The 20,204-nt window shown below is 36.5% G+C and overlaps 2 protein-coding genes and 1 non-coding gene across 3 annotated transcripts; 1 reads left to right on the top strand and 2 right to left on the bottom strand.

Annotated features, from left to right (window-relative positions):
• Positions 1-3,880: 3,880 nt before the first annotated feature.
• On the bottom strand, positions 3,881-3,987 carry LOC148553981 (small nucleolar RNA R71). Its single transcript, XR_015893054.1, has one exon. It is a non-coding gene; the product is annotated as a small nucleolar RNA R71 (small nucleolar RNA).
• Positions 3,988-13,676: 9,689 nt separating this feature from the next.
• Positions 13,677-17,799, top strand: LOC107610123 (signal recognition particle 19 kDa protein). Its single transcript, XM_016312202.3, has 4 exons — positions 13,677-13,941; positions 16,284-16,476; positions 16,563-16,662; positions 17,385-17,799. The coding sequence occupies exons 2-4, from the start codon at positions 16,294-16,296 to the stop codon at positions 17,519-17,521; spliced, it is 420 nt and encodes a 139-aa protein (XP_016167688.1). The 5' UTR covers positions 13,677-13,941; positions 16,284-16,293; the 3' UTR covers positions 17,522-17,799.
• A 618-nt stretch (positions 17,800-18,417) lies between these two features.
• Positions 18,418-20,119, bottom strand: LOC107607587 (kinesin-like protein KIN-12C). Its single transcript, XM_088494102.1, has 6 exons — positions 20,030-20,119; positions 19,869-19,943; positions 19,734-19,786; positions 19,158-19,269; positions 18,961-19,068; positions 18,418-18,874 (listed from the first exon to the last, which is right to left on the bottom strand). Exons 1-6 carry the CDS (start codon positions 20,087-20,089, stop codon positions 18,671-18,673), a joined length of 612 nt encoding a protein of 203 aa, XP_088350228.1. The 5' UTR covers positions 20,090-20,119; the 3' UTR covers positions 18,418-18,670.
• Positions 20,120-20,204: the final 85 nt, after the last annotated feature.

Raw genomic sequence — 20,204 nt, 5'->3', positions numbered from 1 at the left:
CTTGTAGATTTTGTAATGCACCGAGATTTAAAGTCGAGGAGAGTTAAAGAGAATTTCAAACAAATGGATGCACTACTTGCCCTTAATCCATAGGCTAAAATGATCGTATACATTGATAAGTTTAGTCCCTCACATGACCTGGCATAGTAAAAACAAGAGAGGTGATAGTTTTATGACATACCCGTCACATGGAAATGCTTAGAAGCACTTTGATAGGTCCACCATATATTTTTTAGAGAGGCCAAAAATGTTAGATTAGCTTTGTGCTCTGACGGGTGATGAGCGGATATTTTATACGCTTTTTGGCATCATTTTCATATAGTTTTTAGTATGTTTTGTTTAGTTTTTATTAAGTTTTTATAGGTTTTAGTGAAAAATTCACATTTTTGGATTATATTTTGAGTTTGTGTATTTTTGTACAATTTCAGATAATTTCTGGCTGAAATTGAGGAGTTGGAGCTAAAGTCTGATTCAGAGACAGAGAAAGTACTACAGATGTTGTCTGGATCTGACCTCCTTACATTCAAAAGAGCTTTTCTGGAGCTACAGAAGTTCAAATGGAGCGTTCTTAATGGCTATGGAAAGTTGACTTCCATAGCTTTCCATCAATACATAATAGTCCATACTTTGCTTCAGATTAGACGGCCTAAAACTGCGTCCAACGCCAGCCTCCTGCCCCTTTTCTGGCGTCCAGTGCCCACGGAGTAGAGACCAGCGTCCAAACGCCCAAAGAGGACCCGCTAGCCAGCGTTCAATGCCCAGGAGACCTCAAAACACATGAATCTCATCAAAGCTCAGCCCAAACACTCACCAAGTGGGCTCCAGAAGTGGATTTTAGTACTAAAAAGACTGTTTTACCCTTACTAGTCATTTGTTTAGTATTTAAGGGATTAGATTTATGTTATTCACAACTTTTACAATACCTTTTACCGAGACTTTACACCATATTCGAGTTTTACCATTGTATTTTCTATCAGTATGAGTTTCTAAACCTCCTAGGTTGAGGGGAAGAGCCCTGCTAAGTCTTATGAATTAATAAAAGTATTACTGTTTCTCTTTGATCCGTGTTTGATTTAATTCTAAGATGTATACTCGTTCTTCAACATAGTGAATAGGATGATCAGTGACAATCAGCTCTGTTTATTATACTAGGACTGCGTGCCTGAGAACCACTCGTGTCTACTTGGGTTCGTGTGAATACGTGACTGAAAGCACGAACCGCCAGCTTGACTATACATCTCTCAGACGGCTAACCCACGACTTCGTTGGTGCTTCTCGAGACACCAGTTCAGCCGATTTCTGGGGAGATTAGGGTCTCTGTGGTAGAGGCTAGAACCTAAAGAAGCAGCATTCTCTGATCCGGAAGATTCGACCTTGTCTGTGGCGTTTTGAGTAGGATCGCCAGGAGAATGAACTGCTAGAGCTTCACCCTCCATCAGATTGGATGACCATGGCCAATGGTGTTTGATCTGGAGCAGAGGAGATTGACGACCACGGCCCATGGCATTGATCACATACAGCCTGCCATACAAGAAATGACTCACAAGCAAAGAAGACAGTAATACCAGAGTTAATTCAGAAAGACAAAGCAACTCCAATCCTTAACCATATTCCTATTACTGATTCCCTTCTAATATACAGAGTACTTTTTTTTATTTACATGTCAATTTAGTTTAGATCTCACAAATACAAATTGCGAATAACTCTTCTATCTGCCTGACTAAGACCTGCAAGATAACCATAGCTTGCTTCAAGCCACAATCTTCGTGGGATCGACCTTGACTCGCTCAGGTATTACTTGGACGACCCAGTGCACTTGCTGGTACAGCTGTATGAAGGTGTGGGAATTCGTGCACCAAATTTTTGGCACTATTGTCGGGGATTATTCGAGTTTGGACAAACTAACGGATTTTCTTGCTCCCTAGATCAGGTATTTTTATTTTGAGTCTTTTATTTTTATTTTCTTCTTCTCTATTTACAAAAAAATAAAAAAAAATATTTTTCAAAAATTTTTATTTTCTTTGTTCTTGGTTTACCTGTTTCCTGTTTTTCTTTCCAAAAATTTTAAAACTTTTTCAAAAATATTTTTCTTTTATTTACTAATCTTTGTTCTTAGTTTGAGTCTTTTATTTTTGTTCTTAGTTAAATTTTCGTTTTCTTTGAGTCTTTCTTTCTAAAAATTTTCAAAAATATTTTTTTGGTTAAATCTTGTGTCAAATTTTTAAGTTTGGTGTTTTCTTGTTGTTTTTCTTTAAATTTTCGAAAATTTTATGTTTGGTTTTCAAAAAACTTTAAGTTTGGTATCTTTTGTATGTTCTTGTGTTTTTTGAATTTCTTGAGTCTTGTTCTTAGAATTCTTTTTAATCTTCAAAGTGTTCTTGTGTTTTCTTTTTGTTATGATCTTAAAAATTTTTAAGTTTGGTGTCCATTTTGTGTTTTTCTTTAAATTTTCGAAAACTAGGTGCTTTTGATCTAAAAATTTTAAGTTTTGTGTCTTTTACTTGTTTTTCGCTCTCCTCATTAAATTCAAAAATAAAAAATATATTTTCTATCTTTATTTAATTATTAATTTCGAAAATTTTAAATAAAAAATTCAGATTTCAATTTTAAATTTTTATCTTATCTTATCTTAGTTTTTAATTTTCAAAAATCAAACCTTTTCAAAATAAAAAATCTTATCTTTGTCAAAATTAAAAAATCTTATCTTATCTTTTTCAAATTTAAACTTTAAGAATTCAAATTTCAAATTTCAAATTTTAAAATTAAAATCTTTTTCAAAATCAAATTTCAAATCTCATCTTTTTCAAATCTTTTTAAATTCTTATCTTCTTTTCTAATCTCAAATTTTAAAATCAAATCTTTTTAATTTCTTATCTTATCTTTTCTTATCTTTTTTAATTTCAAATTTCAAATTCAAATCTTTTCTTATCTTATCTCTTATCTTATTTTCAAATCCTTTCTTAATTAATTACCTATCTTCCCTCTCTCTTCTTTTTCAAAACTTCCTAACTAACTCTTCTCTCTTAATTTTCGAAAATTGCTTCCTCTTCTCTTTCTTCTATTTTTGAAAATTCACTAACTAATTTTCAATTCTTTTTAAATTATTAACTTAATTTTTGAAATTAACTAACAAATAAAATAAAAACAAAAATATTTTAATTCTTATTTATCTTTTCTATTTCTACTTCTTCTTCTATTCACTTCTATTTATTCGAATTACTCTTCTCTCTCATCCTCCATCTTCACTTTTCTATCTTCTTCTTCTTTCTTCACATCTCACTGGGAGTCTTCTATACTCAAATCATACATAGAAGCTTCCTTTCTTTCTTTTCTTTTTTTCTTGTTTATGACTAGGAACAGGGATAAAGAACCCCTCTTTGATCTTGATCTTGAACCTGAAAGGACTTTGAAGAAAAGCTTACAACAAGCTAGAGCACAACACTCCGGAAGAAACCTTTTAGAAAATCTTGAATAAGAAATAGAGGACATGGCCGAACCTGAAGGTGATGCCAGCAAGGTTCTTGGTGACTTCACCATGCCCACCTCTGACTTTTATGGCAGAAGTATCTCTGTACCTACCATTGGAGCTAACAATTTTGAGCTTAAACCTCAGTTAGTCTCCCTTCTGCAACAGAACTGCAAGTTCCATAAACTTCCAATGGAAGATCCACATCAGTTCTTAGCTAAATTCTTACAGATATGTGATACTGTAAAGACTAATGGGATAAATCCTGAAGTCTACAAGCTTATGCTCTTTCCCTTTGCTGTAAGAGACAAAGCTAAGATATGGTTGGATTCTCCACCAAAAGAGAGCCTAGACTCTTGGGAAAAGCTGGTTAATGCTTTTCTGGCTAAATTCTTTCCCCCTCAAAGGATGACCAAAATTAGAGTGGAAGTTCAAATTTTCAGACAAAGAGAAGGTGAATCCCTCTATGAAGCTTGGGAAAGATACAAGCAATTGATCAGAAGATGTCCTCTTGACATGCTCTCAGAATGGTCTATCATAGGCGTGTTCTATGATGGTCTGTCTGACATGTCCAAAATCTCATTGGACAGCTCTGTAGGTGGATCACTCCACTTGAAGAAAACACCTGTAGAAGCAAGAGAACTCATTGTGATGGTTGCAAAGAACAAATTCATGTACACCTCTGAGAGGAATCCTGTAAATCATGGGATCCTTCAGAAGAAAGGAGTTCTTGAAGTTGATACTCTGAATGCCATATTGGCTCAAAATAAGATCTTGACCCAACAGGTCAATATGATCTCTCAACATCTGATTGGACTGCCAACTGCAGCTGGCAGTACTCAGGAAACTTCTTCTGAAGTAGAAGCTTATGATCCTGATCAACCCACCATGATGGAGGTGAATTACATGGGAGAACCCTATGGAAACACCTACAATCCTTCATGGAGGAATCATCCTAATCTTTCATGGAAGGATCAACAGAAGCTTTAGCAAGGCTTCAGCAATAATCAAGGTGGAAGGAACCAGAATAGGTTCAATAACAGACCACCATTTCTATTTTCTCAAGGGAATATAAAAACCTCTAAGCAGAGCCTTTCTGACTTAGTAACTTTGGTTTCCAGCCTCTCTAAAACCACTCATAGTTTCATGAATGAAACAAGGTCCTCCATTAGAAATTTGGAGGTACAAGTTGGTCAACTGAGCAAGAGGATCCCTGAGACTCCTCCTGACACTCTTCCAAGCAACACTAAAGTGAACCCAAGAGAAGAGTGCAAGGTCATCACCTCTGAGGCCGAGGCCGAATCTAGAGAGAATGGGGTGGTGTTAAACGCCAGTGAAGAACATATCACTGGGCGTTCAACGCCCAATCTGGCAGCAAGCCTGGCGCTGAACGCCAGTAAAGAAGCCCTCACTGGGCGTTCAATGCCCAACCTGGCAGCAGAGCTGGCGTTGAACGCCAGCCAGGGAGTATTGGCTGGGCGTTCAACACCCAAACATGCAGGATCTCTGGCATTGAACGCTAGTGAGGAACCCCTCACTGGGCATTTTAACGCCCAAATAGTCAGGCAGTCTGGCGCTGAACGCCAGTGAGAAACCCCTCACTGGGCGTTCAACGCCCACATAGACAGGGAAACTGGCATTGAACGCCAGCAAGGATACCCCTGCTGGGCGTTCCACGCCCAAAAGGATAGAGAAACTGGCGTTTAATGCCAGTAAGGGTGCACAGCATGGGCATTCAACACCCAAAGAGCTAACAGAGCTGGCATTGAATGCCAGTAAAAGCACACCTTCTAAGTGCTCAATTCCCACTCAAGAAACCCCTATCCCAGAACCAAAGGGAGCCAAGGCTCACCTAAAGACCATAGAGGGTCCTTTGCATACACTTCTGCAGTGCATGAGTTCTGATGAATACTCATCCTCTGAAGAGGATGAAGACACTAGGGAAGAGCAAGTTGCTCGGTACCTAGGAGCTCTCATGAAGTTAAATGCCAAGCTATTTGGTACAAAGCCTCTGGAGGAAGAACCTCCATTGCTTTCCAAAGAACTCCATGCTTTGGTTCAGCAGAAGCTACCTCAGAAGCTTCCAGATCGTGGACGCTTCCTGATTCCTTGCACCATAGGCACTATGACCTTTGAAAAGGCTCTGTGTGACTTAGGGTCAAGCATAAACCTCATGCTACTTTCTGTAATGGAGAAGTTGGGCATCATTAAGGTGAAAGCTACAAACATCTCACTAGAAATGGCAGACAAGACAATGAGGAAGCCATATGGCTTTGTAGAGGATGTCTTGATAAAATTTGAAAACCACTACATCCCTGCAAACTTCATAGTCTTGGATATTGGAAAGGATGAGGATGACTCTGTCATCCTTGGAAGACCTTTCCTAGCCACTGCCAATGCTATCATTTATGTGACTAAGGGAGAACTGATTCTACAACTGGGTGAGGATGACATCTTGTTTAAGATGCCTCATCCAAATTCTCCATCTAAAAGAGAGATAACTGTGCAACACCTAGTGTTCCAACCCTCTCTTTCTGTGTAGAGCTTTACAGAGCCCCCAAATATAAATTCTAAGTTTGATATTAGTCAGCCATCAACAAGCTCTAAGCACAAAGGTACTAAGAAGAAAGTACCTAAAGGCTGGAGGGACAAGAAAGTCCCAACTGGAGGCCTCTCACCTGGTATGAGAGTTGTCTTCACTAAGAAACCAGTCTTATCACATACAGTGAGCCGTATCCTTTCTTTAGAGCATGTGGAGCTCATTCATGAGAAGACAGGAAGAAAGTTCACTATAAGAGGCAAAAATCTGAGCCCATACTCACCTCCGTAAGGAGCTAACCGTCAAGCTAATGACGTTAAAGAAGCGCTTGTTGGGAGGCAACCCAACCTTAAGTAATTATTTATTTATATTTTCTTTCATTTTGTTTTTCTTTAAGTTTTTTTAGGGTCATGATTATATGCAGCAGTTAGAACTGAGACAGAATTATTCAGCAGAGAAAACAGAACACTCTGGATGGAGTGTTATTGAAGTTGAACGCCAGCCAGGGAGCTCTGGCTGGGCGTGCAACGCCCCAAATGGGCAGCATTGCTGGCATTGAACGCCAACCAGAGAGCAGACCCTGGGCGTTCAAACGCCAGTGCAGAGGGCAGGGAATCTGAATTCCCTAGCCTCTCAAGACCAGTGGGTCCCATAATATCTTCACCTACCCCACTTACTTTCACCCTTCCCCGTACACACTTCCCTATAAACCCTAACCCAATCACATCCATATCACTTTCCCAAAACCATCATAACTCCCACCAACCCCCACCCACTTCAAAATCAAATTTCCCACCCAAAACCCAACCCATGGCTGAACCCTAACCTATCCCACTTCCTATAAATACCCCTCTTCATAACCCTTCATACACACACCTCTCATACACTCATAAATCCCCACGGCCGAGCCCTCTCTCTCCCTCTATCTTCTTCTATTTTCTTCTTTTTCTACTCCATTCTTCTCTTTTCTTTATTTTTGCTCGAGGACGAGCAAAAATTTTAAGTTTGGTGTTGGAAAAAGATTAGTTTTTTTTCTTTCCATTACCATTCATAGCACCCAAGGTTGGAGAATCCTCTAGAAAGAGGAAAGGAAAGGTAGTAGCCGCCACCTCTGAATCTTGGGAGATCGAGAGATTCATCACCAAAGCTCATCACGACCACTTCTATGAAGTACTTGCAGAGAAGAAAGTGATCCCTGAGGTCCCTTTCAGGCTCAAGAAGAATGAGTATCCAGAAATCCGAAGAGAGATCCGGAAAAGAGGTTGGGAAGTCCTAACCAATCCCATTCAAGATGTTGGATTCTAATGGTGCAAGAGTTATATGCTAATGCATGGGTTACTAAAAACCATGACACTAGTGTGAACCCAAATCCAAGGAATTGGATCACCATGGTCCGAGGGTGAATCTTAGATTTCGGCTCGGAAAGTGTGAGATTGGCATTCAACTTGCCTCTGATGCAAGGGGACCCACATCCTTACACTAGGAGAGTCAACTTTGATCAGAGATTCGATCAAGTGCTCTCAGATATCTGTGTGGAAGGAGCACAATGGAGAAGGGATTCCCAAGGCAAGCCCATTCAACTAAGAATGCTTGACCTATAGCCCATAGCTAGAGGATGGTTGGAATTCATCCAACGTTCCATCATCCCCACTAGCAACTGGTCAGAAGTGACTATTGACTGAGCCATCATGATTCATTGCATCATGATTGGAATTGAGGTGAAAGTACATGAGGTGATCCCTCAAGAACTGTACAAGATAGCTGAGAAGCCTTCCACCAATGCAAGGTTGTCATTCCCACACCTCATCTGTCATCTATTCAATTTAGCTGGAATTGTCATAGAATGAGATATTTCCATTGGGGAGGACAAGCCCATCACTAAAAAGAGGATGGAGCAAACTAGAGAGCATGCACAAGAGCCTGTGCAGCCGCCTCAGTATGAGATCTCTGAGATGCCTCAAGGGATATATTTTTCTCCTCAAAGCTATTGGGATCAATGGCAGACTTCTCTTGGAGAACTAAGCACTAACATGGAGCAATTGAGGGTGGAGCATCAAGAGCATTCCACCACCCTCAATGAAATAAGAGAAGATCAAAGAGCCATAAGGGAAGAACAAAGGGCTTTGAGGGACGAACAACAGAGGCAAAGGAGTGACATTGAAGAGATCAAGCATCACATTGGATCCTCAAGGAGGAGCATTAGCCGCTACCATTAAAGGTGGATTCGTTCTCTTTATCTCCTTTCCTGTTGTATTTTTCTATTTTCTGTTATGTTTTATCTGTTCTCTTGTTCTTGTTGCATGATCATTTGCATTGATGTCTTAAAGTTGTAAAATGTTCCATATATCTCTCACCTTGCTTAAAGAAAATTTTAATTGAAAAAAATTGAGAGATACATGAGTTTCAAGTTTAAAATAAGAATAGTTTAATTATGTTGATGTGGTGGCATTGCTTTTATTTTCTGAATGTATGAATAAACAGTGCATATTTGAAGTTGGAATTTTAGAATGTTGACTCTTGAAAGAATAAGAAAAAAGGAAAAGTATTATTGGTAATCTGAAAATCTAAATAAATTGATTCTTGAAGCAAGAGAAAGCAGCAAAAAGAAAAAGAAAAAGCTTGCATGCGAAAAAAAAAAGAGAAAGAAAAAATGGCAAAAAAATAAAAAATAAAAAGCAAACAGAAAAAGCCAAAAGCTCTTTAAACCAAAAGGCAAGAGCAAAAAGCCAATAACCCTTTAAACCAAAAGGCAAGGGTAAAAGGATCTAAGGCTTTGAGCATTAATTGATAGGAGGGCCTAAAGGAATAAAATCCTGGCCTAAGCGGCTCAACCAAGCTGTCCCTAACCATGTGCTTGTGGCATGAAGGTGTCAAGTGAAAAGCTTGAGACTGAGTGGTTAAAGTCGTGATCCAAATGAAAAAGAGTGTGTTTAAGAACTCTAGACATCTCTATATGGGGATTCTAGAAAAGATGAATCACAATCTAAAAAGGTTCACCCAGGTAAAGTGTCTGTGGCATTTATGTATCCGGTGGTAATACTGGAAAACAAAATGCTTAGGGTCACGGCCAAGACTCAGAAAGCTGTATTCAAGAATAAAAAAGAACCGAACTAGGAGAGTTAATAATATCATCTGGATTCTAAGTTCCTAAAGATGCCAACCATTCTAAGTTTCAATGGATAGTGAGATGCCAAAACTATTTAGAAGCAAAAAGCTACAAAGTCCCACTCATCTGATTGTAACTAAGCTTCATTGGAAACTTAGAAATTTATTGTATCTTAATTTTCTTTTTTTTATCCTATTGTGTTTTTGGTTGCTTGGGGACAAGCAACAGTCTAAGTTTGGTGTTGTACTGAGCGGATATTTTATATGCTTTTTGGCATCATCTTCATATAGTTTTTAGTATGTTTTGTTTAGTTTTTATTAAGTTTTATAGGTTTTAGTGTTAAATTCACATTTTTAGATTCTACTTTGAGTTTGTAAAGCTCAGCCCAAACACTCACCAAGTGGGCCCCAAAAGTGGATTTTAGCACTAAAAAGACTTTTTACCCTTACTAGTCATTTGTTTAGTATTTAAGGGATTAGATTTATGTTATTCACAACTTTTACAATATCTTTTACTGAGACTTTACACCATATTCGAGTTTTACCATTGTATTTTCTATTAGTATGAGTTTCTAAACCTCCTAGGTTGAGGGGTGGAACCCTGTTGAGTCCTATGAATTAATAAAAGTATTATTGTTTCTCTTCGATCCGTGTTTGATTTAATTCTAAGATGTATACTCATTTTTCAACATGGTGAATAGGATGATCAGTGACAATCAGCTCTGTTCATCATACTAGGACCGTGTGCCTGACAACTACCCGTGTCTACTTGGATTCATGTGAATACGTGACTGGAAAGTACGAATCGCCAGCTTGACTATACATCTCTCAAATGGCTAATCCACGATTTCGTCGGGGACTTCTCGAGACACCATTTCAGCCAATTTCCGGGAAGATTATGGTCTCTGTGGTAGAGGCTAGAACTCAAAGAAGCAACATTCTCTGACCCGGAAGATTCAACCTTGTCTGTGGTATTTTGAGTAGGATCGCCAGGAGAATGAACTGCTAGAGCTTCACCCTCCGTCAGATTGGATGACCACAGCCAATGGTGTTTGATTTGGAGAAGAGGAGATTGACGACCATGGCCCATGGCGTTGATCACATACAGCCTGCCATACAAGAAATCACTTACAAACAAAGAAGACAGTAATACCAGAGTTAATTCAGAAAGACAAAGCAACTCCAATCCTTAACCATATTCCTATTACTGATTCCCTTCTAATATACAGAGTACTTTATTTTATTTACATGTCAATTTAGTTTAGATCTCACAAATACAAATTACGAATAACTCTTCTATCCGCCTGACTAAGACCTGCAAGATAACCATAGCTTGTTTCAAGCCACAATCCTCATAGGATCGACCCTGTCTTGCTCAAGTATTACTTGGATGACCCAGTACACTTGCTGGTACAGCTGTACGAAGGTGTAGGGATTCATGCACCAACGGGTTTACACCAAATTTTAATTTCAGTAACGCGTACTTTTGTTCGCCTGTAGTGGTGACTCCTTATAACCTACCTTTCGAAATGTGCATGAAGGACCCATACATGATACATGTTCCTAACCTGTATCATACATGGTCCAAGCAATCCAAATGCCAAAATAGATGTCTTTTTGCAACCCTTGTGGATGAGTTGTTGAAATTGTGGGTTAATGGTGTAGAAACGTATGATATTTCAACCAAGACAAACTCCCAACTGCATGTTGTGTTGATGTTGACTATTAATAATTTTTTGCATACAGGATATTACCAAGTTGGTCCACTCATGGCAGAATGTTGTGTCCCATTTGTATGGAAGATACAAAGGCATTTTGGCTGATGAATGAGGATAATAATTTGTATTTTGATTGTCATCAAAGGTTCCTTGATATTGATCATCATTTTATGTGCTACAAAACTTAACGTAAATGATCTCACAGTTATGGAGAAGAACATTTCGATCATACTTTGTAAGTCAGAGAGAATATTCTTTCCTGAATTTTTTGACGTCATGGAACACTTAGCAATCTACCTGCCGTACAAAATAAGAGTATGTGAGCGAGTCCAATTTAGGTGGATGTACTCATTTGAGAGGATGATTGAATCATTCAAGTGCACCGTAAAAAACAGAGCTCGAATCGAGGGTAGTATCTGCGAAGCATTCCTAGCTAAAGAAACATATGCATTTTGCTCCTTCTATTTTGAGCCCCATGTTGGATCACATAGTAAGAGTTGGAAAGAATGATGAGAGGGGAGAATCCTCATCAAGAGGACCAACGTATCCAATATTTGTTCTCGAAGGAGTTGCAATGAGCGCAGGTAGTGAATATTGGTTAGAGAAAAAAGAAATGGATGCCGCACATCTGCATGTATTGTACTATGACCAGGTTTCACCTTACCTGATGTGAGTTTTTAAGTCTTCATAACTGTTGCATTTAGTAAGATACTATCTTCGTCATCTAATCAAAACCTCATTACACTAAAATTTTCTTATTTATCCTACTATATCATTGGTTATTTCAAGAAACAAATCCTGACACATCATTGAACAATTGTTTTAATTGGTTTAAAGAATACGTCAAAGTGCATCTAGCTGACACAATAGATTCAGAACTGGTTACACCTAGTTAGGGTCCAATGAATAAGGGCACAAGCTACTCGATATACAATGCTAATGGATATCGGTTCCGTTATTTACAATGGTCGATTGGAAAGAAAATAGATAACACCGGGGTTTGGGTTCGTGGGGATTTAGGCGGTGGTAATTCTGATTGGTATGGTGTGTTGCACAAGATAATTCAATTAAAGTATTTTGGTCGCACTACGTACAAGGTGTGCGTATTTAAATGTCAATGGTATGAGTGACAAAAAACACGAAAGCACAAGGATTACAATATCACTGAAGTAAATGTGACCAGAAAATATAGGCACTATGATCATTTTATTCTACCTCAAAATGCACGACAGGTATACTATTTGTGTAACACCCTAATTTTAGCATGTCATGATCGTACCAAAAGTAAGGCGTTACTAACTCGTTTTACTTATTTACTATTTAATATTGAGCCTTTAAGTCGATATCGCGTTTCAATTTTTAAGAAAATGCCAGAAAATTTTGTTTCTATTAATTAAAATCATATATCAAAGAATACCAAGTAATAATAATCACATAATAAATAATAATAATAATAAATGCTATACAAGAAAATCCATTATAAAACTCGAATAGAATGCCTATCCCTCTGGATAAAATAAAATCTATAGCAACAAGGGTGAGGGAACTCTATAAAAGCAGCAGGAATCACAAGTAAAATCTACTAATCGTCTGCAGCTTCTTACTGAGTCTTCGAACCTGTCACTGAAAGGGTGTAAATTTATGGGGTGAGAACAAACCACACATTCTCAGTAGGGAATAAAAATGCTGTAAAAGTAATGAAAATGATTTGGGACCACTTTAAGGAGTGTATTAAGCAGAATACTCATTGTGTTTGGAGTTGTGTACTAATTAAAATAGTTAAATTGTTATTTAGGCCATGTTACCGCATATTCAATAGAGTTTAAGGTTAAAATATTCATTTATCAATTGTTAATGTTAATATTATTCTAAGCAATTTATAAATCATTCAATTTTTATAAATTTGAGATTATTACTTGTGTATTATGATCAGTCTTGTGTTTATCCTTATTAATCTTTGTTAATTTTGTGCTAACAATCTTGTTAAAATTGTACATAAATTGTGATTGTCTTAATAATATAACGAGTATTACATTGTTATTAATTGATGAGATCAAATATTATTTAACTTTTGAGTTTATACTTTGATAAGATCATAAGACTTTGGTTGATGTGGTATTTTCTATTTGGATGATGATTTAAGGTTTATATCATGGTTCTGAAAATCGGACTAAATCGGCCAGTTCGATCGGTCTAACTGTGAATCGGTAGCAATCACAGTCTAGTTAACCCGTGAAATCGTTTCTCAAAAAATTGGAGAAGAACCATCGAACTAGAACTGGCCGGTTTAAAAGAAATGGCATCGTTTTTGGCAAATTTGACTTACTTTCACTGAACCATGCCTCTCACTCTCACTCTCACTCTCATTCTTCTCAGCCTTGCAAAACTTTGAATCAATGTTCTGAAAATTGAATCGGACCAACTGATTTGACCGGATTAATTGAGAACCGGTCTTTTGACAAGTTCGATTGATGCGACAAACCGCTCTGCACACAATCGATAAAAAATCGACCAAACCGATAGTTAACTGGTGAACAGTTGAAACCGACTGAGCTTTTAGAGAATAAACCCAATTCAAATTAAAAAAAAAAGCCCCTTTTTCCAAATCGGACCGTTTAGTTTTTGGAGAAAAAAAAAAAAGAAACGCTCCCAAATGGCCAAATCTCAATCCTCCAAGCAAAAGCAATAACCCACTAACTCTAAGATTTGAATCTTCTAAAGTTTGAATTTTACTTTAAAAAATAAAGTGTGATTTCTCACCAGTCACCATTAATTTTATAGGTAAAACCAAGAATAAATATGAAATAAAAACTATTCAAAAATAGAACATCACACTTTATTTAAAATTAATCCAAATCCTAACTCTAAATACCTCCTTTCTCTCTCTCTCACTCACTCAGACTTCATGCCCAACCAGCAGCCAGCGCCCAGCCCCGCCGTCGCCGAACTCTTCTCCTCACGTTGTCGTCGGCAGTGACAGACAGAGGGTCAGATCGAAGTTCTTCTCTTCTACGTCGTCGCCTCTGGACTTGCAGATCGAAGCTTGTGGCCGTCTTCTCTACGTCCGCATAGTCTCCTCTTCAATCCCGATCAGTTTGATTCCTCCCTCGCTGGTAAGTTTGCTCGATCCTCGTCTCTGTCTTGCCTTTCCTCCCTCGCCGTCAGCTTGGTTTCTCTCTCGCGGGTTTCGTTCCTCTGTCACCATATGTATGGTTCCTCCTTCGCGGATTTCGTTCCTCCTCCGTCACCGTATGCTTGGTTCATTTTTTTCTTTTGTTAATTTCTATGATTTTAAATTTCTTTGTATGATTCTGAACCTGAAATATTCAATTAATGAGTGTCTGATTATTTTGTTATTTTTTAATTAATTTTGTATGAAAAATTATGAAAATAATTGATTTCGTGTCCTTTTTGTTGATGCTGTTCTGTTTGTTAAATGGCTGTGTTGATGGTAGTACTTTGTTAAACTTTTTGGAATAATTTGTTGATGGTTAATTCTTTTTTGCTGAGTTAATCTTCTGATCGTGGTGCTATGTATTTTGCTGAGTTAATTTGTTTAAAACCAATTCTAATTGTGGTGTGGAGATGGAACAACTTAAAATAAATTTTTAATGATAAATTATAAATAATTTATTTTATATTTAACTAAACTGGTTGAACCTCGGTTGAATTTCGGTTAAATTTTTTTTATTTTTATTTATTTTCTAAAACAGATATAGATATGCTGCAATTTCTTCTAACTCCTATTAGTTAGTTCTGATCCCAGGGTCTTTGTTTGTTCTACCAACAACAGAAAACATAAACAAAAGAAAAAAAAATTGACCCTTTTTCATCCTTTGATGGAATTGAGACTTGAACATGAAAAATCCTATTTTTGTGGCTCCCTTTGAAAAAAATGGGATTCTTTACATATGGGTCTTTTTGTATGCCACTTATGACTGAATGTATGGTATCTGTGTTGATAACTCAGATGTTCATGTTTTTCTAGTATTAAGGCATGTTTAGCTTTTGATTTGAGAGTTTTTGATTAACTTAGATAAGTTAGTTAAGAATGGAGGAAGTTGAACAAGCTAATAGATTAGTTGTTGAAAGATATCATGGAGTTCTTAGTATTTTGTCTCAGCCAGGGGATCAAGTTCAGAATAGGAATTTAATGGTGGAAACTGGTGAAAGCTGTGTTATTAAGGTTCAAGAAAGTTGCTTTTTTGCTTCACAATGGTTTGGGTCATGCAAGAGTGAGGAAGCATAGAAAGCTTCAAGTACCCTTTTCTCAAAGCATACTCTTAGATAACCCGAATTGCTTCAAGAACAACAACCACCACCTTAATCATGATCAATCAAAGAAAGTAGTGATGCTGCCTGAAATTTTGATAATCCTTGTTAATCTTTGAAAAAGTTTGTCGCTCTTGTGTAACTTTTTATTGTGTTATTGTGATTTAATTATTGGTGTTGCTTTATTTTAAATTTTAATTGGTGTTGTTGTCTTGTAAGTTGTAATTTGCTATAATTTGGTGTAATTTTCTTAGTGTGCTGATCTTATAATTTGTTAATTATTCTTGTGTTATATGTTAACTTGTTTTAATTCTTTGTTGTGTTTGTCCTTGTGGTATGAATTCTTCTTATTTGAAGATTTTCTTTTTGGTTGTGAATAAGCCGGCATTTGACTTAGATGAACTTTTCTATGATGCTGTTTTTATATACGAATATTTAATTATTTTTTAATTCTAAGTCATTCAATTCGTCTGTTAGGTATTATGCCTTTAGCTTCATTATTGTCATTCATCAGTGATTAATTGAACTCCAATTCATTTTATTGCCTCTACTTCATTTGTCTTAGTTTAAGGTGGATATATGAGTTTTTAAATATGGTGATATGGTGACAAAGTTTTATCTTTGATTTCCATCTTATTTTCCCATATAAAGTATGAGTATCATGTCATTATGCAATAATAATAATTTAATCTTAGTCATCAAATGATATACATCATGGTACTTGGATGTTTGCTTCTTATTTTCTGGGAAGTTCATCAGTTTCTTGGTTATCCCTTTTAATACTTCGAGACTTCATTTATTCCAGTTTCGGCAAATGCTACATTATTTATTTGAGTTTGGACAAATGCTACATTATTTGTTCGGACATTAAAGATTGATTGTTACTATTTTTAAGTTTGTACTTTTTTAGGATATTTATTTATTATTTTACTATAAATTATTTTTCTGGTTGAACCACGGTTGGACTGGTTGAACTAGTGAACCAATGACTAGAGCAGTTTGATGACCGATCCGGTTTTCAGAACCTTGGTGTATATTAAGACTATAATTATGTTTTATTGTGTTTATTTATATTTTATTTATTATTTTATTATAAAATAGTTATTCCGGTTGAACCATGGTTGAACCGGTTAGACCAGTGAATCAATGACTAATGCGGTTTGATGACCGGACCGATTTTCAGAACCTTGATAATGAACGTGGATGGTGAATTGCCGAATATAAAGAGGTGGATTGTGTTGTACCCTGTTTACATGAATTCTAAGAAGACGATGGCAGAAGGAAGACGAATTGGACTCAGCAAAGCTTGCGAGAATCCCACGTGTGCTGAAATTGGCGATTGCTGCAGCTATCTGAAACTCCCTTTTGCAATTGAGGTATCTTTAAAGAATTTTTGGGTTTTATGAATATTTATTGCTATTAGATTTTTATTTATGTATGGTAACTTTGTTGATGAACACAGATTGACAAGGCTTACCCGCGTGATTTCATGCAAAAAGGGAGAGTGAGGGTGTTACTAAAGAAGGAAGATGGCACTCTTTTTAATCCCACTATCTCATCCAGTAAGTTGTTCAATATAGATTTGTAATCAAATTTTTGTGACTACCCATTTTACTTTATGTTTATGTAAAGTTAAATCAATGTAGTACTCTGATATTGTTTTTCTCTAACATCAATAGCTGTTGGGTGTTGGCTGAATCTTTACTGTTGAATGTTCAATCCAAGTGTTCCTTGACTTTTGTTATCTGCAAATAGTCATGGATTGGGTTGCAAACATCAATATGAAATTCCCCTAAATCAATTAGATTAAAGTCTAGCGCAGGTGTTGCTTATTAGGGTGGCATATTTTTAGGTCATGTTTATTGGTGACTATAGAGTTGAAAGTTTGACAAGACTCAAGTCATAAAATGTCGTTTCCCTTTGTAGCATCGGTAGTATCCTAATACTTTCGAATCTTGATGTATTTACTTGTTGCTAGCTTTGGAGTTGATGGGAATCATGTCCTGATGTTGGATGGTCTTAGTTGTTGATAGTAATTTATTCCAAATAACATTAACCACGACATGAGGTCGTGGTAGATTTTTCTTATGCTGCTCCATGGTTTTACCATGTGGTAGGTTACTGCTATTAGTTTTCCCTTTTCCATAGATGAGGGAGAGCTGCTTCAACGAGGCTGAAGTTTAGAGTCCATATTAGAATGTTGAGAAAAACATTTTTATTGTTACTTCTCATTTGTTGCACAAACATAACAAATTATTGAAACTGGTTGTTATTTTTCTTGCAGGAAAACAGCTAATGCTTCGTGTTGCAGACATGGTACCCAAACATCATGGAAGGACAAAGAAGCAGGAGGCGGCTGTGTCAACATCAAATGCAGGAGCTTCCAACAAATCTGGGAAAGGTGGAAAAAAGAGGAGATAATATTTAAAAATATTATCTTAATTATTGGATGTATTGTTGTAGGGGTAATTTGTCCTAATTGAGTTCAAGTTTTACCACCCGAATGAGTGTCCATGTATTTATGAACCTTCACCAAACAGTTTCAAGGGTCGTGCACTTGATTATAGGACATTTTATTCATATAATCCAATATTGGTAAAACTCTTTTTCTTCCCTTTTGTGGAGGGAAGAATCACATTATGTTTGTGCTTTACAACCAAGAAACAACTAATAGAACATGCATTTTGTTTTTTCTGGACCCATTATAAAAGACATATAATCGCATATATGCAAAAGTATATAATTGTGCATCCATCATATATCAATGTTGAATACAAAACTATCTTTTATTTCTAGTTTGTATTATGGTTTCCTCAAAGTTTGTGAAGTTTATTGATACACTCTCCAGTTTAGAGTAGTTTTACACGTGTATTTAATAATATAACAGTAAATCAGCAAAAATAACTATTTTTTACATTAACTACGTGAATAGTGATTCAAAAGGTTGGATATGATTGCACGACATATTTTACAGTGTCAGGGCATGAAAATTAAATTCAATTAATTTCTTGATTTTTATGATTCCAAAAGTTGTCTTTTAATTAAATATTATGAACATAGTTTTGAGAAGTTGCTTTGCTATAGTGTCACAAGGGTTATATTGAAGAATAGATTTCTATTCTGGTTTCAGAAGTCTATGCCAGATAAAGCAGTACAAGCATGTTTATGAAGCGTGTTGTCCTCGTTTTACTTGCTACAGAAACCTGCTACAGAAACCAAAACGCATTGTACATTCTGTTTAATTAAAAATATTGAAACATGATACATCGGCGTGCATGAATTCAACAAATATACTATGAATCAATTGAATTACAAGCCTCTTCCCTTCTCACAACTTCCCAGTGTTCAAGACAATGACAACAATGTTGTCCTAATTTATTGAACGCATACAAAATACAAAGCAAGTGAAAATGCACCTTTTCAAAAAATTACAGACTTTTTCCCTCACTATTTGGCTGTGAAGTGTTTGCAAATGCCAATATTACAATTGTTTTATGCACTCACATTTTTATGCAACCAAATACACAAGGAAATAAATCTACAAAATTGAAGGATTCAATTTTGGTTGAATCAATTCAAAAACCAGACTGGCATCTGTACAGTTGAAGTTAAACCCTGCAGCTTCAAACAAGAAAAATCTGGTTTATAGCCGTGTGAATCACTGCCAGCTGATTTACAATACCAAGCAAGTTCCTCATTAACTCGAGAAAGTCGTTCAGCTTGTGAAAACCTCCTATTGAGTCCATTGTTACTGGAATCCAAAGCACCCTTACCCTGTACCTATAAACCAAAAAATAAAAGGAACATGAGTAAGAAGAGGGGGTAAAAAGTACCAAGCACTGAAGGTTAAGGAAGCATGCCTGAATCCTTAACAACTGAGAAAGATGTTGGGTGATTTGTTTCCCAATAAATTTTTTCAGCATGTCATCCAATTCTGCAATCTTCCTCATTAGGTTGGTCTTATCCGTCTACAAGAAGAGGCAGTAAATACGGTGAACAACAAATTTGTAATTCTAGTGTGGACGTGTGTTGCTCACAATTGCATCTTGTGTCATACCTTCAACATTTCATTCTGTGCAGAAAGCAACTGATCTCGCTCTTGAAGTTGCTGCACTGCAATTTGAGCAGCAGTTACATCTTCGTCTTTAGTTTTGAGTTCCGATATGCAGCTGGGTGACAAATTTAGCAGTAAGAAAATTATGTACACTCCCCCATAAAAAAGTAGTAAGAAAATTGAAAAACAAATTTGGTGCAACTTTAAGTTTATAAATTAGAGTTAACCTCTAAAGTAGTCCTGAAATTGGCAACTTGCACTGAAATATTTCCTCAGATACTAATTGTACTATTTTAGTCATCCAGATTCGAAAAAATGCAGTACGCTAGTACCACACCCTAAACCCTAAATGTGGTGTGTTTCAGTAAACATTAAGCGAGAGTAGCATGCCACCATTTATATGGTATTTTACAAAATAAGAAGTTCCTATGCCTGGTTGATAAGTAAACATTAAGGATATAAGTTATATGATAGATTGATAGGAAACAGCAGTAATACTACAAAAACAGAAAACTAATAGATTCTACAAATATACAGGAAAATAACTTTGCTGACAGATGATTTTCCAGATGTACCAACCTTTCTCTTTCTTCAAGGAGATCATTCAGCCTCAGGTTGAGGTTCTCTTTTTCCTAATGCCAAATTGTAAAAACTAAGATAAACACGTGCCTGAAGGGTGAAAAATAGTTGGGTCATAATCTCAGCACTAGGTACCTTTGCAGAATATTCTTCTCTTTGATGATGAGCATCTTCTAACCATTTTACAATTTGATTTTGATCTATCAAATCCTAAAATATATCAGAAGCAAAATTGCAACACAATCAGGAATTGCATCCAGGAAATCCCACAATTTGAGAAAGAAGCTGAAACTTACAGCATAGTTGGTAATGTCCAGTTTGACACCTAGAAGGTCTCGAATGATATCATGAGTCATGCTTTCAACAGCAGCAAGCCTTGTTTGCAGCCTTCACACCTAATCCAATATAAAATTTTAATCCATTTTTGAGCTGCTAATTGTCATCACCACAGTTTAGTCTTTAAGAATCCAT

Source organism: Arachis ipaensis, chromosome B7 (assembly GCF_059453495.1).
Source record: "Arachis ipaensis isolate K30076 ecotype BB chromosome B7, ASM5945349v1, whole genome shotgun sequence".
Lineage (NCBI taxonomy): Eukaryota > Viridiplantae > Streptophyta > Magnoliopsida > Fabales > Fabaceae > Arachis > Arachis ipaensis.
Note: the sequence above shows the minus strand (reverse complement) of the source record. Positions and strands in the feature narration are given on the sequence as shown.